Source organism: Schistocerca nitens, chromosome 6 (genome assembly GCF_023898315.1).
Source record: "Schistocerca nitens isolate TAMUIC-IGC-003100 chromosome 6, iqSchNite1.1, whole genome shotgun sequence".
Lineage (NCBI taxonomy): Eukaryota > Metazoa > Arthropoda > Insecta > Orthoptera > Acrididae > Schistocerca > Schistocerca nitens.
The window spans coordinates 341,143,851-341,167,536 of record NC_064619.1 but is presented as its reverse complement, the minus strand read 5'-3'; the positions used below and the strand labels follow the sequence as shown (position 1 = coordinate 341,167,536).

Sequence of the window (23,686 nt, the reverse complement as noted above, 5' to 3'; positions counted from 1 at the left end):
ACATTGGTATACTACGCATTCTCCACTTTTTACACTTTATCATAATCATATTGTCAAAGATAATTGTAAATTTCACTTGCAGTCTCAAACTACGTACACTATGTGATCAAAATGACTGAAAATGACTTACAAGTTCATGGCGCCCTCCATCGGTAATGCTGGAATTCAGTATGGTGTTAACCCACCCTTAGCCTTGATGAGAGCTTCCACTCTTGCAGGCATACGTTCAGTCAGGTGCTGGAACGTTTCTTGGGCAATGGCAGTGCAGTCTTCACGGAGTGCTGCACTGAGGAGAGGTATCGATGTCGGGCGGTGAGGCCTGGCACGAAGTCGGTGTTCCAAAGAATACCAAAGGTGTTCTACAGGATTCAGGTCAGGACTCTGTGCAGGTCAGTCCATTACAGGGATGTTATTGTCGTGTAACCACTCCGCCACAGGCCGTGCATTATGAACAGGTGCTCGATCGTGTTGAAAGATGCAATCACCATCCCCGAAATGCTGTTCGACAGTGGGAAGCAAGAAGGTGCTTAAAACATCAATGTAGGACTGTGCTGTGATAGTGCCACGCAAAACAGCAAGGGGTGTAAGGCCCCTCAATGAAAAACACGACCACACCATAACACCACCGCCTCCGGATTTTACTGTTGGCACTACACACACTGGCGGATGGCGTTCACCGGACATTCGCCATACCCACACCCTGCCGTCGGATCGCCACATTGTGTACCATGATTGTCACTCCACACAACGTTTTTCCATCGTTCAATCGTCCATTGTTTACGCTCCTTACACAAAGAGAGGCGTCGTTTGGCATTTACCGGCGTGATCTGTGGCTTATGAGCAGCCTCTCGACCATGAAATCCACGTTTTCTCACCTCCCGCCTTTCATAGACCTCGCAGTAGGCCATGATGCAGCTTGGAATTCCCGTGTGATGCTCTGGATAGATTTCTGCCTATTACACATTACGGCCCTCTTCAACTGTCGTCGGTCTCTGTCAGTCAACAAACGAGGTCGACCTGTTCGCTTTTGTGCTGTAGGTGTCCCTTCACGTTTTCAGTTCACTATCACATCGGAAACAATGGACCTAGGGATGTTTAGGAGTGTGGAAATCTCGCATACAGACGTATGACACAAGTGACACCCAATCACCTGACCACGTTCTGAGTCCGTGAGTTCCACAGAGCGTCCCATTCTGCCCTTTCACGATGTCTAATGACTACTGAGGTCGCTGATATGGAGTACTTGACAGTAGGTGGCAGCACAATGCACCTAATACAAAAAAAAGTATGTTTTTGGGGGTGTCTGGATACTTTTTATCATATAGTGTATATCGTTTATGCTACCTGTTGAAGGGCTTTTGATTATTCAGTCACAGTCATTTCGTATCGGAAAGTGACAGAATGTGGTGCTTTAGTCGTTGACCAGTGGCCAATAACCAGCAGCAGGAGCAGTATCTAACTTATAAACAGCATTAGTTTAGTCATTTTTTGATCTGCATCCTTCTAGTAGTGAACTGTAACTGTTTATTCGTCGGTGCACACTGAGGTGACAAAAGTCATGGAATAGCGATATACTTATCTATAGATAGCGGTAGCGTCGTGTACACAAGGTAGAAAAGGGCAGTGCATTGGGGGAGCTGTCAAATGTACTCAGGCGACTCATGTGAAACGGTTTCCGAAGTGATTGTGTCTGCACGACGGGTATTAACAGATAGATGGTAGCTGGAGTTAGATGCATTTCCATTTCCGTAATTTGCCCGGAATTCAATATTCCGAGATCCTAAATGTCAAGAGCTTGCCGAGAATACCAAATTTCAGGCATTACCTCTCTCCATGGACAACGCAACCGACGCTGTCCAGTTAACGAAAGAGAGCAGCGGCGTTTGCGTAGAGTTGTCATTTTTAACAGACTAGCAACACGGCGTCTAGAAAACTGTGGCTTGGTCAGATGAGTCCCGATTTTAGTTGGTAAGAGCTGATAATAGAATTCGAGTGTGGCGCAGATCCTACGAAGCCATGGACCCAGTTTGTCAACAAGGGCCGGCCGGTGTGGCCGAACGGGTCTAGGCGCTTGAGTCTGGAACCGAGCGACCGCTACGGTAGCAGGTTCGAATCCTGGATGTGTGTGATGTCGTTAGGTTGGTTAGGTTTAAGTAGTTCTAAGTTGTAGGGGACTGATGACCTCAGTTCTAAAACGTGTAACGCTTTCGCATGTTAATATTGAGAATTAGAACTGGTTTAACTGCGTAGGACGAAGACGCATTCTTTGTGTTGTTGCAGTATATCACATAGTGCTCAGAGCCATTTGAACCATTTGTCAACAACGCACTGAGCGAGCTGATGGTGGCTCAATAATATTGTGGGCTGTGTTTACATGGTTTGGACTGTGTCCTCTGGTTTAATTGAGCAGATCACTGACTGGAAATGGTTATGTTCGGCTACTTTGGAACCATTTGCAGCCTTTCATGAGCTACCTGTTGCCAAACAATGATCGAATGTTTATGGATGACATTGTGCCATGTCACTGGGCCACAGCTGTTCGCAGTTGGGTTGAATAACATTCTGGACAATTCGAGCGATTGATTTAGCCACCCAGATTGCCCAACATGAATCCCATCCGACATTTATGGAACATAATCGAGAGGTCAGTTCGTGCACAAAATCCTGCACTGGCAACACTTTCGGCATTGTGTATGGCTTCAGAGGCAGCTTGGCTCAATGTTTCTACAGGGGACCTTCAACGACTTGTTGGATCCATACCACGCCGAGTTGCTGTACTACACCGGGCAAAAGGAGGTTTGACTCTGTATTAGGAGGTATCCAATGACTTTTCTCACCTCAGCCTACAGGAATGCTAATTTATTTTTACAGATGCTTACGTATTTTACGAGCGTTAGCATCCCGTAAGCTGACTTTGTAGTCAAGTTTCTCTTCATATGCGCCAATATCGCCCTATTCAATTTGAATTTGCGAATGTTGCAAATCTTAGCCGTTGACCAGTGAGCAGCACAAGTACTTAGTTTTTAATCTACCACAGCTTTGGTTGGTACATATTTTCGTGAAACGTAGTTTTGCAAAGAAGATAGTGTGTAGGGGCTGTGGTTGCTGTTTGCGGACACAATATGAATTGGCCGCGGTCGGGTAACAGCTAGAGGTTGCGCTGGCCAAGCTTCAGGCTGCTGGCCTGAGCTCCGGCGACGGAGGGTAACTTAGCTAAGGCTGTCGTACCTTTGGTGCCATTGGACTCCCATGGAAACCACGTTGTCACCGCGTCATCTAATAAGCAACATCTGGTCGATTTGTCTTCGGCCATGGGTGAGTGGCTGAAAGTGATGGGTTCGCGTCTTTCAGAATTGGTACCGGCCACAGGGCTATCCCTTACGTCTTCGCAATTGGTATGAGATGGTACCTAACAGCACATCTGAGACAGCAGTAATCTGTTGAACTAGTTCAAAATGGTTCAAATGGCTCTGAGGACTATGGGACTTAACTGCTGAGGTCATCAATTCCCTAGAACTTAGAACTACTTAAACCTAACTAACCTAAGGACATCACACACATTCATGCCCGAGGCAGGATTCGAACCTGCGACCATAGAGGTCGCGCGGTTCCAGACTGTAGTGCCTAGAACCGCTCGGCCACACCGGCCGGCTTGTTGAGCTAGTGATGGTGTTCCCTGCCAAGTCCGGGCAATAACCGAGGAAGACATTTTTCTCGTTGGAAGCTACGACTATGGGCAGCTAATGGATACCGTCAGGGAAACAGCAGGCAGGTCGTAGAGAAGATGTACTCTCGTTAAGCTCGCTGTTGAGGTCCCTTCCAAGCTGTAGAAAAGGCTCTGCCAACACCTGGTCAACTTACTGTATGCAACCGGCTGTAAATCTTTTGTCGGCGCGAATGACACATGCCTAATTGATTCTGAGGAGGTCCTCGATTTCCTTAGATCCCTGCCTGCTATAGTGAATACCTGCAATATATCTTTGCGTAGAGTATCACAGAGCCAGGGGGCGGACTGGTAAGGCACTGTATGGAAACCCACGAGCCTGTCTGTCCACTGCAGCTGCAATATCAGACCGCTCCTCAGGGGCGGAATAAAGTGGCAGAACAGAGTTTGAAGAACGCCATAAGTTATAGAGCGGGGCGCTCAAAGCACTGTATTCTGAGAGGGTCTCATTTAATTTTCTATTAATTGTGCATAGTGATGGACAGGGGTTCGTTAACTATGAAAGATGAAATCAAGGCATACAGTACACTAATGTTTCATTTTGTCAATGACATAGCAAAAATTAAAGAAACCTTGCATTAATTAAAAACAGCCGGCCGAAGTGGCCGTGCGGTTAAAGGCGCTGCAGTCTGGAACCGCAAGACCGCTACGGTCGCAGGTTCGAATCCTGCCTCGGGCGTGGATGTTTGTGATGTCCTTAGGTTAGTTAGGTTTAACTAGTTCTAAGTTCTAGGGGACTAATAACCTCAGCAGTTGAGTCCCATAGCGCTCAGAGCCATTTGAACCATTTGAATTAAAAACAGTTCATTGAGAACAAGTAGTGCCGTAGCTGATCAAGACTGGTTATGATCACTAATTTTTGGGAAGTTTCTGACGGGGATGGATGTAATGAGCTGATCACGCCTATTTTTGATCATCGTTACCCTGTCACTGAGTTGAACAATGAGTATGCAGTGACTGAAAGGCGAAAGAATGGCTGCAGGTAAAATCAGGCATAATTCTAATTATTCTAGGGCAAAGCGACAGGTCGAAGTTTCGTCAATTCCACAAATTCATCGAGTTAACGCACCTATCCTGCCCAACAATGCTGCTGCTGCGACGAATTCTTATCCAAGTCAGAAGGCGCCCTACATGTGTCCTCAGAGTCTGGATCCTGGTAGTGGAGGCCACTCCAAAGTATGCAGCCAAGATCTTCTGCCCAAAGCCCAAGTGTTCTCTCTCTCTCTCTCTCTCTCTCTCTCTCTCTCTCTCTCTCTCTCTCTCCCTCCCTCTCTCCCTTTCCAGAAGCCACCGTCGAAGTCTCCTTCTCTTCCGTGAACCAAGCCAGAGTCCTTAAAAACACTAGTTCCCTCGTTCTAGCGGCTGTTTCCTGTGCGTCTAAAGTTTTTCGACCAGTCTTTAAACTTACCGCCCATACTGGCAAATGGTATACATTTGTAATGACTGCATTTCTCCATAAAAATATGCCCCCAAACCACTGACTTACCGTCCACCTCAGTCTCAGGGCACGGCATCCACCAATGCATGCTAGCGTTTTCACCACCGTGGCAAAACTGAAAGCAAAAAAATCATCTTACTTGTCTTGGCATCAGATTGGCGGGCTACCAGCCATGCAATAACAATTCCAACTAGGTTGTGTTTTGGTACGTTTTCTAAAGATGTTATCTGTGTCCGGAGCCTCTGGTTTCGCAACCTAAGACAGACCCCTACAGCATTTGTACGAAATCTCCCACTCCATTAGGAGTGTTTTTCACGTCACCCTGTGGTGTGGTTGGCATCCTCACTCGAGCGTCCGCGCGCGCCGTAAGACCACTTGTCTGTCTCAATAGACAATCACTACAGTGTGCAGGAAATCGAATCAGTGTGTAAAAAGTACAGAGTTAGTTGTGTCCGTGCAATCAGCGACACATCACTCCTATGAATTCCAAGTGTGAATATCAAGTCTATTTGTCATTAACGTGGTAATGCATTCCATCATCTCATAAATGAATGAGATGTTGCTAGCCAGAGTAACTAGCCACGTTTTCGAGAGGATGACGGTTTAAATCTTCGTCTGGACATCAAGATGTAGGTTACCCTTTGGTTTCTTAACTCGCTAATGGCAAATGCTGTGATGGTACCTACAGAACGAAACGACTGGTTTCCTATATCATCATTCCCCAATCCGAGATTGTGGTCTCTAATGATGTTGTCACCTATAGGACATTTTACCTCACATTTCTTCATTCCCTACATTATCCAAATACGTTTCTCCCAATTTTGTTAAATAATTTTTAAACTATCATTACTTTGACGTTTCTGAAAATGCTGTCTCTTCCACATCCTGTTCAGTTGCCTTTGTGCTCGTAACATTTTTCGGTCACTTCACCACTAATAACTTGGCCACAGTCCACTTTTTTCCCGATTAGTCTCACATATAATTCATATAATTTCATGATTGCTTGTTTACTGGCCTGTAACTTACAATTCTCCTTGCATTTTCTTTAGAATTTGTCTATGAGAGGAGATTCTTCCATGATTACCCCGATTATTTGTTTTATATTGCGAAAAGTACATTCTTAGCGAGTTTCTTATCTTGTTTGTATATGTCTGAGAATATTTTGTGATTTATCGGTTGTCTCGAGTATTTCGTGGTGTGATGTGAAAATTTCAAAGTTTTTAAGTTTGAGACTAGCCGTATGATACATTAAAGCTGTGTGCTGGACTGTAACTCGAACCGAGAACCTTGCCTTTTGTGCGCAGTGTTCTTACGGACTGAGCTATCCAGGCACGACTCACGATCCACCCTCACAGCTTCAGTCCTGCCTGTACCTCCATGCAAGGTGTGGGTATACTCTGGTGGAGGATGGTGGGTCGGGGTGAGTCAAAAGCCACTCGATAACGGCAGAATCAATTTAATACACTACTGGCCATTAAAATTGCTACACCAAGAAGAAATGCAGACGATAAACGGGTATTCATTGCACAAATATGTTATACTAGAACTGACATGTGATTACATTTTCATGCAATTTGGATGCATAGATCCTGAGAAATCAGTACCCAGAACAACCACCTCTGGCCCTAATAACGGCTTTGATACGCCTGGGCATTGAGTCAAACAGAGCTTGGATGGCGTGTACAAGTACAGCTGCCCATGCAGCTTCAACGCGATACCACAGTTCATCAAGACTAGTGACTGGCGTATTGTGACGAGCCAGTTGCTCGGCCACCATTGACCAGACGTTTTCAATTGGTGCCAGGGCAGTAGTCGAACATTTTCTGTATCCAGAAAAGGCCCGTACAGGACCTGCAACATGCGGTCGTGCATTATCCTGCTGAAATGTAGGGTTTCGCAGGGATCGAATGAAGGGTAGAGCCACGGGTCGTAACACATCTGAAATGTAACGTCCACTGTTCAAAGTGCCGTCAATGCGAACAAGAGGTGACCGAGACGTGTAACCAATGGCACCCCATACCATCACGCCGGGTGATACGCCAGTATGACGATGACGAATACACGCTTCCAATGTGCGTTCACCGCGATGTCGCCAAACACGGATGCGACCATCATGATGCTGTAAACAGAACCTGGATTCATTCGATAAAATGACGTTTTGCCATTCGTGCACCCAGGTTCGTCGTTGAGTACACCATCACAGGCGCTCCTGTCTGTGATGCAGCGCCAAGGGTAACCGCAGCCACGGTCTCCGAGCTGATAGTCTATGCTGCTGTAAACGTCGTCGAACTGTTCGTGCAGGTGGTTGTTGTCTTGCAAACGTCCCCATCTGATGACTCAGGATCGAGACGTGGCTGCACGATCCGTGACAGCCATCCGGATAAGATGCCTGTCATATCGACTGCTAGTGATATGAGGCCGTTGGGATCCCAGCAAGGCGTTCCGTATTACCCTCCTGAACCCACCGATTCCATATTGTGCTAACAGTCATTGGATCTCGACCAACGCGAGCAGCAATGTCGCGATACGATAAACCGCAATCACGATAGACTACAATCCGACGTTCGAAGTCGGAAACGTGATGGTACGCATTTGTCCTCCTTACACGAGGCATCACAACAACGTTTCACCAGGCAACGCCGGTCAACTGCTGTTGTGTGTATGAGAAATCGGTTGGAAACTTTCCTCATGTCAGCACGTTGTAGGTGTCGCCACCGGCGCCATCCTTGTGTGAATGCACTGAAAAGCTAATCATTTGAATATCACAGCATCTTCTTCCTGTCGGTTAAATTTCGCGTCTGTAGCACGTCATCTTCGTGGTGTAGCAATTTTAATGGCCAACGGAATGGACAACGGAATTAAGGGAGCATATTTTTCGAAACGCCGTAATAGCCTCACATTGCGACGCATAAGTTTGAAATTCGACTCAAAGGTGCCTACAATCTTCCTCTGTAATGGTGTAAAAGCGTGACTCCCTACAACGTCAACCTCGGACTCGACCACGCTTCAAACACCGTGGTGTCGATACGTGAGAAAAAAGGCTACAATGCGGAAGTTTGTGTGAGAGTTAATTATGTCAAACTGGCGTTAAATTTCACCAAAACTCTGCCCAACCGTACCTTGGACGTGTCACACGATGGGAAGGTCGTCACGGCCCCTCTTACCAACATTTCACCCCCTTTTTGACGTCTCAGCGATAGAGGTCAGAACCACTATACCCAGCGTTGAAATCAATCGGTTTTCTTATGGGTGGCCGAGGAAAACAAAAAAATGTTCAAATGTGTGTGAAGTCCTAAGGGACCAAACTGCTTATGTCATCGCTCCCTAGACTTACACAGTACTTAAACTAACTTAAACTAACTTATACTAAGAACAACACAAACACCCATACCCGAGGGAGGACTCGAACCTCTGGGGGGAGGGGCCGCGTAGTCCGTGACATAACGCCTCAAACCGCGCGGCTACTCCGCGCTGCCGAGGGAAAAATATCAGACACACCGCCGGTCAGAATCGATACGAAAAGGCCCGAAGGGGCGACATAAAGGGCGTCAATGAAAGCACTCCATTCCGTGGAGTGTTGATTTCCACACATATCGCGATCGAAAATAATTCGTAGTGCGACGAGCAACAGCAAGTAGTTATTGACAACCACTAACACTGCTGACACCCTAGGGCGTTTAAACCCTTGTCTAAGGACATTGTTGCGTTGCATCCCCACTGAGTGCGATCGCACCCCTCTAGAGCGCAACGCGACTGGAATTTTTACTCTCGTTTACAGGTTGGAACCACTTGGGTCCATTCAAAACCATTCAACGAAATTTGAATGTGAAGTAGCAAAGGACAAATTCAAATGGCTCTGAGCACTATGGGACTTGACTGCTGTGGTCATCAGTCCCCTAGAACTTAGAACTACTTAAACCTAACTAACCTAAGGACATCACACACGTCCATGCCCGAGGCAGGATTCGAACCTGCGACCGTAGCGGTCTTGCGGTTCCAGACTGAAGCGCCTAGAACCGCTCGGCCACACCGGCCGGCTGCAAAGGACACTTACGATTTTTCAGCCCACCTCTTTTGCGCCCTCCTGTAGCGTTAAGAAAACGGCAAAGCGTCATTTTAAGACTCCTTAGTTCGGCAACATCCTCGGTGCCACCCATACAACTTCGTTGAGCACGTTATAAATGTACCTGTCGGAAATTCTGACACCAGTTCAGACTCGTGGCTGCTATAACTCCTGTCGGTAAGCAAATCCTTAGATACCCCTTAGATACCGTTTCCCTGCCTTCAAGCGCTAAAACAGCCACCGGATAAATTGGTGTCAAAGTTTCCGACCGGTACATTTGTAACGTGAACAACTAAGTTGGGTGGATGGCACAGAGAGTGTTGCCGAACTCTGGCTGGAGGGTGGGGGGGGGGGAGGGTCTTAGAGGGAGGATTGTCGTTTTTGTCCTCGCACATACTTACGTTTCACTTTCGCGGGGGAATCAAAGCCCCAGAGAACGGGGAGGTTTCATTGAAGCCCTTTATGCCGCCCCCTGTGGCCTTTCGTTTCAAATGCTGTCCTCGGCTAACAACAATAAAACCCTGTTTCAAAGCTGGGTTCTGACTTCTATCGCAGAGATGCCAAAAAAGGGGTGAAATGTTGGTAAGAGGGACTGTGACGACCTTCCCATCATGTGACATTCCACGGTAGCGTTGGGTAGAATTTTGGTGAAATTTGATGCCAATTTGACATAATTAACCCACCTCAACCTCACATAAACTTCCGCACGGTGGCCTTTTTTCCTCATGTGTCGACACCTTGGTGTTTGAAGCGTGGTTAAATCCGAGGGTGACGTCGCAGGGCGCCACGATTTTGTACCACTAGAGGGTGATTGTGGACACCTCTGAACTAAATTTCAGACTTACGCGTCACAATGGAAGACAATATGGGGTTTCGAAGAAGGGATCCTATAATTTTGTTGCGATGTGTAGTACCTCAAACAAACTGCTGGTGGGGCTTGGAAGGTGGGCATCAGCACACGGACCTCAGTTACGAATCGTTGTCCTGAAGACACAGACGTCAGTGGAGAAACTTGCCATGAAGACACCTGCAGCTGTTACTTCCAGTGCAGCCCGGGGGCGGAGTGAACTGGCGTGGCAAACGTTCCTGGTTGCTGTTATGGCCATGCCAACTGCTGGAAGGGCTGTGACAGCCTGCCCCAGCTGCTAATGACGACGCGAGTACAGATATCCGGCAGCAGACTGGGTGTGGCCGGCAGCATCTTCCAGTGGCGGACGGCTAGTGGCTCGCTGGCTAGGAGGGCCTCTCTTCAACCCTTAACCACTCAGTGTTGTGGCTGGACTCTCCAGCAGGCGGTCCTGTCAGGAAGAAGGTGGAGCGGTACCGATGTCACGGTGGTAGCCGGTACTGCGATGGACACGAACCCAATGACTCACCGATTCGATCCCATGACCAGCCTAGCTGGACGGCCAGTATTTATACACGCCAAGGCGGGTTTACTGTGGTGATGCTGCCACAAATGTCATGTACGACGCGAGCTAAAGTGTCATTTCTGTCAGTAAGTGGTTGGGCACTGGCAGACGGCCGACGATGCACAGTGGGTGCTGTAGTGTAATGCTGCACCAGCATATTGCGGCAAGTGGCATTTCCATGGCATACATCCTTCTTGCCTAGGCTTGCGCAATTACACCTACCTCATAGATTTCAAACTTCACAGAAGCTGTCTTGCGTTTTTTCAGATTCACATTTTATATTGCATGTGCAGATGTTAGTAGTATTTAATAAGCTCAGGCGGTACTGCAGAACGCATGACAGGGAGTAAGATTTCAGTTCCCGCGCTTGCTGAAGCAGTCGCTGGTCCACCTGGCGTTGCCAGTAGGCGGTGGGGCGAGGTGCTGTGGCCAGCTGTGAGAAAGACAGTTACATTGGCGAACGATACACAGGGAAACCACAGCCATTCTGGTGCAAAGCAAGTGGTTTTTTAAATAAATATTTATTAATAAAAGCCACTTTTTCTGCTATAGATACTGGGAGAAGCCTACAGGTCATAAGCACTTTCTTCCAACAGTACTGAGATGCAAGAAAGCAGTCGTTTCAATAAACAAATGAATAATATTTGATATACCGAAGTTATACGAACAGCTACGATATATCACGATTGTAAGTACGACATCCAGACTGTACGCCATTGTCACCAGTTGCCGATAAGACACCTTCCGAACTAGCTCTGTCTGTTGTTTTTTCGTAAATTAACACATCACAAGGGCAACCACAAACATTGTTTCAAGTAATATAGCTTCCCTCATAATCACTTAGAAATTACAGGACATTATACAATTGCCTTTTCCAGAGAATCCGATAGCGCTAGTAATGATTTTGCGAGGGACATCAACTACGAGAGCTTTGCAGCAAAATAGGTAGGAGGAAATCCTGGGCGACGACTCACTAAGATAATTCAAGGATGCGTTGTCTTAATCTCTGTAAATTTCAGATGGAGAAACACGACCATTGATGCTGTACGCCCCTTATGCCATCTTCTGCGGACTCACTAACTGAACTGAGACACTTCAGGAGGTTTAGTAAAGCGGGGACATCTTACAGACTATAATCCGTGAAATAGACGATGTCATGCATAAACGGCTAAGCCACAGGCTTGGGCATTATTTGTAGAATGGATCTTTCAATCTGAAACAGTGTGTGTGCACACTCCACTTCAGAGTGAAAGACTCATTCTAGTTCTCATGTACTTAACCTTAGGTGAGTGTTTGGATTTGACCTCTGTATACTCGTACAGTCGTTTGCAGTTTTTTAGAGTAAAAAGTTAGCTTTCTACTATCCTCATGTTAAATGCAAAGAACAATAATAACAATGATTTTGGCCAGTCATTTGAATTCTGATTTACACCGTTGTTCCCCGTTGACTGCGCAGACATGAAGGACTTCGGCCACCTGTCGAGCAAGACGGTGACGGAGGTGCTGATGCTGGAGATGAAGATGGCGCCCGCCGCCAAGACTTACCTGGTGTCCGGATACCCCAGGAGCATGCGTGACGTCGTCGAGTACACCGAGAAGGTAAGGCCGCAGCTCGTGCCTTTACCGGTCATGTTTCTACCAGCCCAGGATGCTCGAGGGCTGTGTGCTTCTCTGGGGATATTTCTGTAGAAACGTCTACACAAAGTTTAAGGTAGCAGGTATACAGGGCGAAGAAAAATTAGCGCACTCGGACTTCGTAGCGCGATTCCTCACATGCTGTGCATATTTTAGGCTGTAAATGGACTTAAAAGATTGGCAATCTGGCACCACTGTAATCACGTGTACAGTAACTACTTCTGTCAGTATATGGCAATAGTGCTGTGTAGTTGGTGCAGTGTAGAGCGTTTTGGGTTAGCATGCAGGAAGTCGAGGGTTCGAGTATCGGTCGAAGCTTATTTGTTTTCATTCGCTAAAAGTAGTCTGCGTAGTACAGTATCTGGCATCTTAACGTCATAAAGCGATTACAGAACATTTGGAGTTACATACTGCGAACACAGAAACGACAATACAGTCATCTTCATTGGTCAGCTTTTTAAAAAAAAAAAAAAAAAAAAAAAAAAAAAAAAAAAACTTTCGCACATCGTAGATGCGAATTGTTTCTCACCACTGTATCTACTAAGTTCCAGACCTGTTTTGTGTTACCCTCCCCCAATGTTCCCATCATTAATACCAACTATGCTATGTTCACAGATCCACTAGATTTCGTAAGTGCCTTAGGTCACCAGCAGGGTTTGCAAATAATTTAGATGGGACCACCGGTGGAGTTTACACTCAAAACAGGTTTGGAATTTAGTAGATGCAGTGGCATGAAACAATTCGCAGCCGCGAGGTGCAAAAGGTTTCTTTAAAAGGTGACCAATGGAAAAGATTTCATTTCCATTTCTGTGTTCGTAGCACGTAATTGCAAATTTTTTGCGGAAGACCCACTGCAATGGCTGTATGACGATTGAGATGCGCCGGCCGTTGAGCCGAGCTGTTCTAGGCGCTTCAGTCTGGAACCGCGCGACCGCTACGGTCGCAGGTTTGAATCCTGCCTCGGGCATGGATGTGTGTGATGTCCTTAGGTTAGTTAGGTTTAAGTAGTTCTAAGTCTAGGGGACTGATGACCTCAGATGCTAAGTCCCATATTACTCAGAGCCATTTGAAACTTTTTTTTTTTTGAGACGCCAGGAAGCGTACCACGGAAACTACTGCTAGCAAATAAAAACAAATAAGCCTCGACCCAGAATCGAACCCTGACTTCTTGCATGCTAACCCAAAATACTATCCACTGCACCAACTGCACAGCACTACTTCTATGTGCTGACAGGGGTAGTTACTGCATACGTGATTAAAATGTTGCCAGATTGCCATTCTTAAACATCCATTTACTGCCCGAAATATGCGCAGGACGAAAATTTGTGAGAGACATTTTCGTATTACTAGTACGTGAGGAAGCGCGCTGCGAAGTCCAAGTAAGCGAATTTTTCTTCGTCCGGTGTAGCAGGGAAAGAGTACAGACAGTGGGTGCTTCCGGAATCAAATGCATTGCGTTTTGATTGTAATTTTACTGATGTTCACTAAATAAATCAACACTTTCGTTTCCTAGTCGGAAAAACATGAAACAAAGTTTGTGACCACTCGCACAGACATTGCTGATGCGGAAATCAGTGGAGCAAATAGACAGTTCTGCGTGGCCGGTCACAACAGAGTTCACTTAGTCAAGTGTTGGCCAGTAGCAAAGTTCAGGAACAGCGAAGGTAGTCTAAAGTGTGAGGTGTCCGCCCAAAGAGTGGTCCGAATCGGGGAAATGTAAACAGATCAGGCTGAGATGAGTATAATCGTGTGGCACTTAGATAACGTTCTGGACTGAACGAGAGAGACAGAAGCGACCGGCTGTGGTATTTACCAGCGGTATCGCATCAGACCTACCCCCATGAAACATGGACCTTGCCGTTGGTGGGGAGGCTTGCGTGCCTCAGCGATACAGATGGCCGTACCGTAGGTGCAACCACAACGGAGGGGTATCTGTTGAGAGGCAAGACAAACGTGTGGTTCCTGAAGAGGGGCAGCAGCCTTTTCAGTAGTTGCAGGGGCAACAGTCTGGATGATTGACTGATCTGGCCTTGTAACACTAACCAAAACGGCCTTGCTGTGCTGGTACTGCGAACGGCTGAAAGCAAGGGGAAACTACAGCCGTAATTTTTCCCGAGGGCATGCAGCTTTACTGTATGGTTAAATGATGATGGCGTCCTCTTGGGTAAAATATTCCGGAGACAAAATAGTCTCCCATTCGGATCTCCGGGCGGGGACTACTGAGGAAGACGTCGTTATCAGGAGAAAGAAAACTGGCGTTCTACGGGTCGGAGCGTGGAATGTCAGATCCCTTAATCGGGCACGTAGGTTAGAAAATTTAAAAAGGGAAATGGATAGGTTGAAGTTAGATATAGTGGGAATTAGTGAAGTTCGGTGGCAGGAGGAACAAGACTTTTGGTCAGGTGAATACAGGGTTACAAATACAAAATCAAATAGGGGTAATGCAGGAGTAGGTTTAACTATTAATTAAAAAATTAGAGTGCGGGTAAGCTACTACCAGCAGCATAGTGAACGCATTATTGTGGCCAAGATAGACACGAAGCCCATGCCTACTACAGTAGTACAAGTTTATATGCCAACTAGCTCTGCAGATCAGACGAGTATGGATTTAAGTGTCAGGAAGTCGTTTCTGAAAGTATTTGTATGGAGTGTAGCCATGTATGGAAGTGAAACATGTACAATAAATAGTTTGGACAAGAAGAGAATAGAAGCTTCTGAAATGTGGTGCTACAGAAGAATGCTGAAGATTAGATGGGTAGATCACATAACTAATGCGGAGGTATTGAATAGAACTGGGGAGAAGAGGAGTTTGTGGCACAACTTGACAAGAAGAAGAGATCGGTTGGTAGGACATGTTCTGAGGCATCAAGGGATCACAAATTTAGCATTGGAGGGCATCGTGGAGGGTAAAAATCGTAGAGGGAGACCAAGAGATGAATACACTAAGCAGATTCAGCAGGATGTAGGTTGCAGTAAGTACTGGGAGATGAAGAAGCTTGCACAGGATAGAGTAGCATGGAGAGCTGCATCAAACCAGTCTCAGGACTGTAGACAACAACAACAACATCGCAAAAATGGTTCAAATGGCTCTGAGCACTATGGGATTTAACATCTGTGGTCATTAGTCCCCTAGAACTTAGAACTACTTAAACCTAACTAACCTAAGGACATCACACACATCCATGCCCAAGGCAGGATTCGAACCTGCGACCGTAGCGGTCGCGCGGCTCCGGACTGAGCGCCTAGAACCGCTAGACCACCGCGGCCGGCAACAACATCGCATCAGAAGACATGAGCACCTCACATGATGGTTGCATCCTCCACAGGACCATGCATCAACCCAGCCACAGAATCTATGAACACCTGACTGCATCGATATTCGTTCTGGGCATTGTAAAGCGTCCACGGAAAGTTCCGCATGTTTCTCCATAGGACTCAGTTACATTATTAAATGGTTCAAATGGCTCTGAGCACTATGGGACTCAACATCTTAGGTCATAAGTCCCCTAGAACTTAGAACTACTTAAACCTAACTAACCTAAGGACATCACACACACCCATGCCCGAGGCAGGATTCGAACCTGCGACCGTAGCAGTCCCGCGGTTCCGGACTGCAGCGCCAGAACCGCTAGACCACCGCGGCCGGCAGTTACGTTATTATATGTGTGGACTGCGGCCAGTAGCTCGAGCTCCTATAATTAATTTTTTATCTATAGCAGTTCATAAGTAACTGTCAGGAGTTACCACAAAAGAAGAAAAGTGGGCAGTGTTGTGGAAAATTTTTTCTCGTGAATTGATGGTAGAGGAGTGCCTCAGCACAATGCTTCCTGTGATGGTAGACAACTGTCAGATCACTTTACAATATATCCCAGACAATGGCCTCCGCTAGGGCGCTTTCTGCTCAAGTGAATGTTGTTGCATTGCCAAACCTTTTGAAGAATAATCAGTTGACACCATGACAGTCATAAGGGGCCTATCAACATTAGTGGGTCATACAATTCAACCAGACCATGTCGAAGTCAGGAAGCTTGATTTTATTCGTGATGGTTACGAGATCGTAGTTGTTAAACACAGCGTTAAAATGTAGGCTCAACCACCTTTCACAATGCATATGCGTTAAAATTGATGCTTTTCGAAGGAGCAAGCCGTCCTTATCAGAAATACTCTATAAGAATCTTATAAAAGGGATGCATTTTTATTTTTATCCCCTTTATGAATTTCTTGTAGAGTAATGATGGAAACATGCATCTTCAAAACGCGCCAGTTCAGGTGTTCTAGCCTACTGAAAGGTGACTGAGCCTAAATTTTAATATTAGAGCTAGGAAATTTTGTTCTTTTTGGGTATCATATTTTGTGTCACTGTGCCTTTGAATTAAAGGAATACTCAAGTAATTAGAAAGTGACGCAAGCAGGTATTCGAACAGTATAGCTAAGGATAACGAAATCTAGGGTTATCTCACGGGCCGGCCGGAGTGGCCCAGCGGTTCTAGGCACTACAGTCTGGAACTGTGTCGCCGTTACGGTCGCAGGTTCGAATCCTGCCTCGGACATGGATGTGTGTGATGTCCTTAGGTTAGTTAGATTTAAGTAGTTCTAAGTTCTAGGGAAATGATGACCTCAGCAGTTAAGTCCCATAGTGCTCAGAGCCATTGAAACATTTTTTTATCACACGGATGTACCAGTTAAGATGCAATTAGAATATTGTGTTTGAAGATGAACTGGTCAGGTCAGAAAATTCCCTCTGTCAAGAATGCTGAAAGCATTTTTCGCCCTAAGATGGTGTCCGATTTTCATTAACGGTACAGATAAGTCGTAAACGAAGAAGTGAGTGTGTTGTGACGGGTTGTCACAAATGAACTAGGTTCTACAGGTGATAAGTAACACAACTGTTGCATGCATAAAATGTAAGCACTGAAATACATTTACAATGAAAATGAACACTTGTCTTTTGTTATGAACTTCTTCATTGCTGTGACTGTGAGTCAGAGCGTAGGCACATGTATATACATTGAGAGGATCACTCTAACACCTGTGATGAAATAAATTGTCGTCGGTAATGCAATTCGAAGCACTGTTCTGTAGAAACTCTTGGAACGTAACCTGGCGTAGAACTGCCCTCGTTTCAAGACAGGGCGCCGGCGGTGGCGCGGAGGACTTCCTTGGGCGTGTCTTGCTATTTCCCTCTCATTGGTGTTGCTAGTGATGCTCTGATACCAAGGAGCATCTTTGGTGTGTCGATATCTGGCACCAGTACTCGGGTATCGACTGCACCACAGATTGCATCAAGGCGCTTAAAACAAACCAAATACTCTCAAGCCCTATTGTTTCGTCGCGAAAAAAAAAAAAAACGGAAAGATAACGACGCCGTTAGAATAGAAAAATTTCTCAGTTGGCGATGGGTGCATGGAAGAAATCTCTCTTGTCCTCGTTATTTCGTCAAACCACGGGAAGGCTTAAATTAAAATGGTCGGACGGGAGCTCCAATCAACTAGACAGCGACTCCAGAATCTTAGTTCTCCTCAACGCCACTTGCTTTTCGTTAGAACTATGTTAGATCATGTCGGTCATACATTTTAAGCTCATGGGTGATAGGCAGTACATACTATGACATACAAATTTCGAATTCATGAGAAGGTATCAATGAATTCATTTATAGTGCAAGTATTACCTTTCTCTTTTGTTTCCTAAAGCCATATTTAGTGCATTTTCCTCCTTTTATCATCTTCTGTACTCAAATGGTTGGTTTCACGTTCCGTGCTCCTGTATTTCACAGTATTAATTAAATATAGCACCATGTGCTTGTTTGTCATTTATGTTAGACCAAAGATAAAATCCTTTGTCGCAATTTTGTGTATTGACTTCGGAGCACATTGATTCTCTCTGTAAGCTGAGATTACAGCGTGTAACTGTTTTTTTTATTATTATTATAAAGGGGGACCCCCCTTCTCCCCTCACAGCTCATCCAAAGATGCCTTCGTCGGCGAGCTTCAATGGTTTGGTTAAATTTAAACTTAAAGGTTGTGTCCCGACAAAGGGTGATTCATAATTTTCTGACGTTTACAGCAATAAAGAACGTAATCAAGAAATAAATGGCATGAAATAAAACTGTAAATCTTTCTAAGAGTCCACGTGCCGTGACGAGAATTCCTTTTTGGGAACTGAAAAGTTTATGGTGTACAGCAAGAGCTAAAAGTGTATTTCTTCATAATGAAAATTAATTTACGAATATCTTGGCGTACTGTTCGTGTTAAAGCAAAATAACAGAACGAAGGACAAACACAATTAGCAGCAGAGGGTCGAATTGACAGCCCGTCTTAAGAGTTTAGTAGCCTGCGTCGTTACTTGGCTGTCAGACGGAAAAATGAAATATTCACTAGTCGCTGTACAAAAATAATAATCGTTATCGAAGCACTTTGTCGAAATTGTTCTTCTGGGGGTAACAAATTAATCATCTTCTAAATCAAAAGACCCTGAGGGAAATAATAAATTAAAATAAATAAATAAATAAACTGGCAGCAGACATTCTCTCTGATACCCCAAGTAAATGTTCACCTCCAGAGTTTACTTCCTGTTTGGGTATAAAATGTACCTCAAATAAAGGAAATTTAAATATAGATGGCTAACGAATGTTTTCAAATGTTCAAAAATGTTCAAATGTGTGTGAAATCTTATGGGACTTAACTGCTAAGTTCATCAGTCCCTAAGCACAGCGGAGTTAGTCGGCGAGAAATGCAAAACTAGGACACGCCCACTCCTTAAATGAGGATAGTCACTGGCCTTCTGTCTTGTGGAAAAATCTACGAGGCCAGGAATAGGCAAACCTCAATGTGCAGGTCATCCTGTTGAGGATGTAAATGAGTATTTCGCCACGCCTACATCTCTACTTGACCAAAGCACAAGGACGAAAACCATCGAATCCTTTTCAGTGTCTGTTGTCGGTACAAAGGAAAATTTTTTTCTGCAGCTGGTAACACAGTCAGGAAGTCAGTTACGGGAATTCGTTCTACAGCTGCATGACAGGATAATATTACAATACAAATGTTCAGTTTCCTCTTCGAGCCGTTACTGTCTATTATAATGTATGTTTTTAACCATTCTTTGTCCTCCAGTTTGTTCCTAATGGCCTGAAAAAGGGACTCGACCCTAAAAGGAATCTGCCAAAGAGCCTTCTGACTAAAGGTCCATTTGTACTTTACCAGCATTATTCAAGACTTTAGAGTACATATCTCGCAATCAGCTTACCGATTACTTAACAGAAAATAACCTTTCGGATGAATACCAATGTGATTTCCGAAAAAATCGCAGCCTGACGATTTCTCTTATAAAAGTCACTGACGAACTGAAAGAAGCTATGGGCCAACAAGAGGCGCTTATTATGTGCATTATGAATTTCAGGAAAGCTTTCGATACAGTCAACTTTGATATTCTACTATACAATGGTACCACTCATATCTTACATACCGTCATCAGTGTGTAATGATCAGTGCAAAGAAGTCACAATGGGAGAATGTAGAGTCAGGTGCTCCACAAGAATCAGTATTGGAGCCCCTCTTTTTGTCATTGTGTTAACGATGTATCGTCTATTATCGCCCACTGCAAACATCATTCATACGCTGATGACCTTCACTTATACTTACGTGGAAGCCCAACAAGTCTGCACAGCCATTCAGAACGTAAATGCTGACTTACTTGCTTTTCAGAATGGGCACAGAACATAGATTTGAAACGTAACCCATCTAAAACGCTAACAACCTTCGTCGCTCACAAAATACTTATTGCAACTCAATTCAGAGAATCTCTCCCACCCTTAATCCTACACAGCACAGAAATAACCTTTCCTACTTCTGCGAAGAATGTGGGGATAATTCTGGACCATCGTCTAGAATGAACTGAACACACAACTGCAGTCTGTAAGAAGGTGTCAGCATCACTTCATTCGCTGCAGAAGTATAAAAGAGTATCACCTCTCGCGCTTAAAAAAAAGCCATTAGAGTCATTATTATTCCCTATCCTTGATTCAGAAGGATGTAGGTTGCAGTAGGTGCTGGGAGATGAAGAAGCTTGCACAGGATAGAGTAGCATGGAGAGCTGCATCAAACCAGTCTCAGGACTGAAGACCACAACAACAACAACATCCTTGATTATGATAATCTCATAAATAAGAGAGCTGACATCAGCTTCGATTGGCGATGAATGCTTGTGTGCGATACATTTGTGATATGCATTATTTACACCGTATCACTCCTGTCTTAGAACATTTATCATGGCTACGTGCCGATAAACACATTGATTATCATTCACTGTGTTTGTTGTATCGTCTTCGCAATCACTACACTCCTTCCTATTCATCTTCAACCAATACGCTACTATCTACAGACATAACAGAAATACTCGGTCTTAACAAATTAAAATCCTCCCTGTGCCACTACACAACACTGTCATGTTCTCTAAATCATTTTCTGTGTCCAGAACCCGACTATGGAACCATCTTCCTCAAAATATTAAAGAAATTAAAATAATTTCAAACTTCAAAACATGGCTAATGGCTCACCTTCTCTCACAACAGCTATCTCTTCTTGCAGCTCACCCTCATCAAGCATCCCTCTCCCATCACTTTTCCTCTCCTTCTCTACAGAGTTCTCTATTGAAATTCTCTTCCTTTCTAGCAGCCATTGTCACTTTGATTTCAGTCCTTTCCTCTTTCATTGGCTCTTCGCTTCTTCTGATACCAAACAAGATTTCAAAAGTAATCAACATCATGCTTAATGCCTCCATTATTCTATCATTATCGTTATCATTATTATTATTATTAGTTGTTACTTTTAATAACAATGCAAATTATTATTACTGTAACTGTTATGTAATATTTTTCAAAGTTGCTCCTGGTCAGATGTAAGATAGGGCCTGAAGGTTCTTATGTGGTCAGGCTAAATAAGCAATAATCAAATAAAAAAGTAAATAAATAAAATCGTAGAGGCTTATCTAATTGTGACAATGGGCGAAAACATTCAGTCTTGCTTCCGTGAAGCGTCTGTGAGTAGATGTTCTGGAATATCTCGTTCCCTACAGCCCTATTGTGTTAATAAAAACTCAATTTTGCAATATTTTTTTTTCCTAGCCAGTATTAGCAGAAAGCCCGTGTCCCGCGACATCTAATGAACGAAACTCCGTATACAGCGGCATCTAATTAATATTAAAAAAATATATATCTAACAGCTTTTACCACGTCTTCTTTTATAAGCTTCTATTAGGTTCACAGAATAGTATCTGTGGCAATGTTTACGGCTGATATACTGCAGATCAGCCGTAAACATGGCCGCAGATACTATTCTGTGAACCTAATAGAAGCTTATAAAAGAAGACGTGGTATTCAGCTATCTTGTTTTTTAACTTTTCTGTCAAACGTGCAACGCTAAGCATACCTTTTTGGATAATTGTCAAACGGAGATAAGAGTGACATACGTATTTGCGAGACGTAGAAGCGTTTAGATACAGGGAAGTTTCGTCGTAGCTATATGACGCAAGTGAGATATTGATCCGCCACTATCCGGGAGAGTTGTCGTTGCTCATGATATTTCGAGGTGTATCTTCACTCATCCTGCTTCGTGTGCGTGTCTCGTGTTTGCCCTCGTCTTAAACTTGTATGATCGATATCTGCTCGTTGGGACACTTTCCGTTAGTCGATGGCGGCAGTTAGCAGGGATCCCAATGCTTCCGTTAGGCAGGTAGCGTTCACAAAAAACGCCGATGCCCGTAGCCATTAGCACCATGCTTATAAATCAACTGCTCATCACGGTAGATTTGTATCTGGGGTTACTAATTGAGAATAATGCATGTGTGCTGCTAAAAAAAAGCCAATTCACATTTTCCACAGCAATCGTTGGTGAAGTGCTAGCTGATAGAATTCCTTATTCCACAGCATTCAAGAAAACGTTACCGAAATTTGTGGTTGTCTTAGTTCAATGTTAACTGTATAAGAATGTACAAAGTATCAATTGTGACATTAAAATTTTGTAAATGAAAGAATTATAGTTCTTGTAACACAATGAACAAGATGTTGCACCTAAACCTTTTGCTAAAGAGCATGAAAAAAGAAAATTCAAATATCAGTAACTAGAGATACACTTTCCTTCAGAGAAAGATCAGCTTGTACAGAATTTTGGAAACTTCAGGGTTATGAGACAATTTAGTAAAAACGTACACTTTATTTCTTTTACAGTACAAAAACAGTTCGAATGTAGTTAATGCAGGTATAGAATAAATTTCTTTATTTCCGTCTACGATCACAAAATGTTAGGTCCACAGACTATAGGTTTCGGGTAGCAATGTCCATCTTCAAACTACTGAAGCCGGTAGTCTAAGGATCGAACAATTTGTGGTAGGACCTAACATTTTGTGATCATACACGGAAATAAAGAAATTTATTCTACATTTTGTGGATCACTGTTCGATTCGAGACCATCTCGCAGCTTGTGAAAGTTAATGCAACTAGTAACACACGTACCACTGAATAATTATATCACACAAACTGAGTGTAGTTAAAAGGAACAGACAGTGTCAGTGTTGATACTATACATGTTAGACAAGAAAAGGGAATGAATCTTTAGTATCTAAAATCAGTTCCACTATGTAATACAGCACTCGCCTATAAGTGCTGCAAATGGAATCAGATGGACCTGTTCCTATTACTAACAATGAGCTAATTCTCGGTTAACATTGACGTTAAGTCTTGCGTTTACATGATTTTTTACATTCATTAACAGCATTTAATTTATGTAATTTCAAGTATACACACACACACACACACACACACACACACACACATATATATATATATATATATATATATATATATATATATATATATATATATATATATATATATATATATTCTTTCTCTCTTAAAACACCTTGCCTAAGTAGTTCTCACACACTTCTTCAACATGCACTACTTTAAAGGCTGATTCCCTCCGTCAGCTATGTCAAAGTTATTAAGCAGTGGTCTAACTAATCTAAATAACTGTTTTAGTAAATAGAAACAAAACACACCATGTATTCAACGGAGAGACTAATATGTGGATAAACTTAATTGCAATTTGCCAACCCAACTGTATCCATTTGGCAGATCCATCCCGGGCAAAATTTCGTACAAATACTTAGGAGATACGGCGTTTAACATTTGCCAAAAAATGTATTCAGAGCCGTTGTTTGGCGCCATACTACCACAAGTGAATTTTAACTTCGCTCTAGTTCTTCCTTTGGGCACATACGAACAATTTAATTTGTAGGACAGTGGACACTAAAAGGCCGATGCCATTCGAATTTGACAGCAGAAAGGGGATTACAAATAATCATGTTGAGTGTTTTAATGTTTCATAACAGTTCTGATGTTGTAGAATTGTTGAGGCCCTAGC

At 44.0% G+C, this 23,686-nt stretch overlaps 1 protein-coding gene across 1 annotated transcript in view; it reads left to right on the top strand.

Annotated features, from left to right (window-relative positions):
- LOC126262334 (adenylate kinase isoenzyme 5) overlaps positions 1-23,686 on the top strand; it is a 483,860-nt gene that overhangs the window by 261,393 nt on the left and 198,781 nt on the right. The window contains exon 4 of the mRNA XM_049958893.1: positions 12,094-12,236. Within this exon, the coding sequence (XP_049814850.1) occupies positions 12,094-12,236 (143 nt within the window). The remainder of the gene's footprint in view (positions 1-12,093; positions 12,237-23,686) is intronic.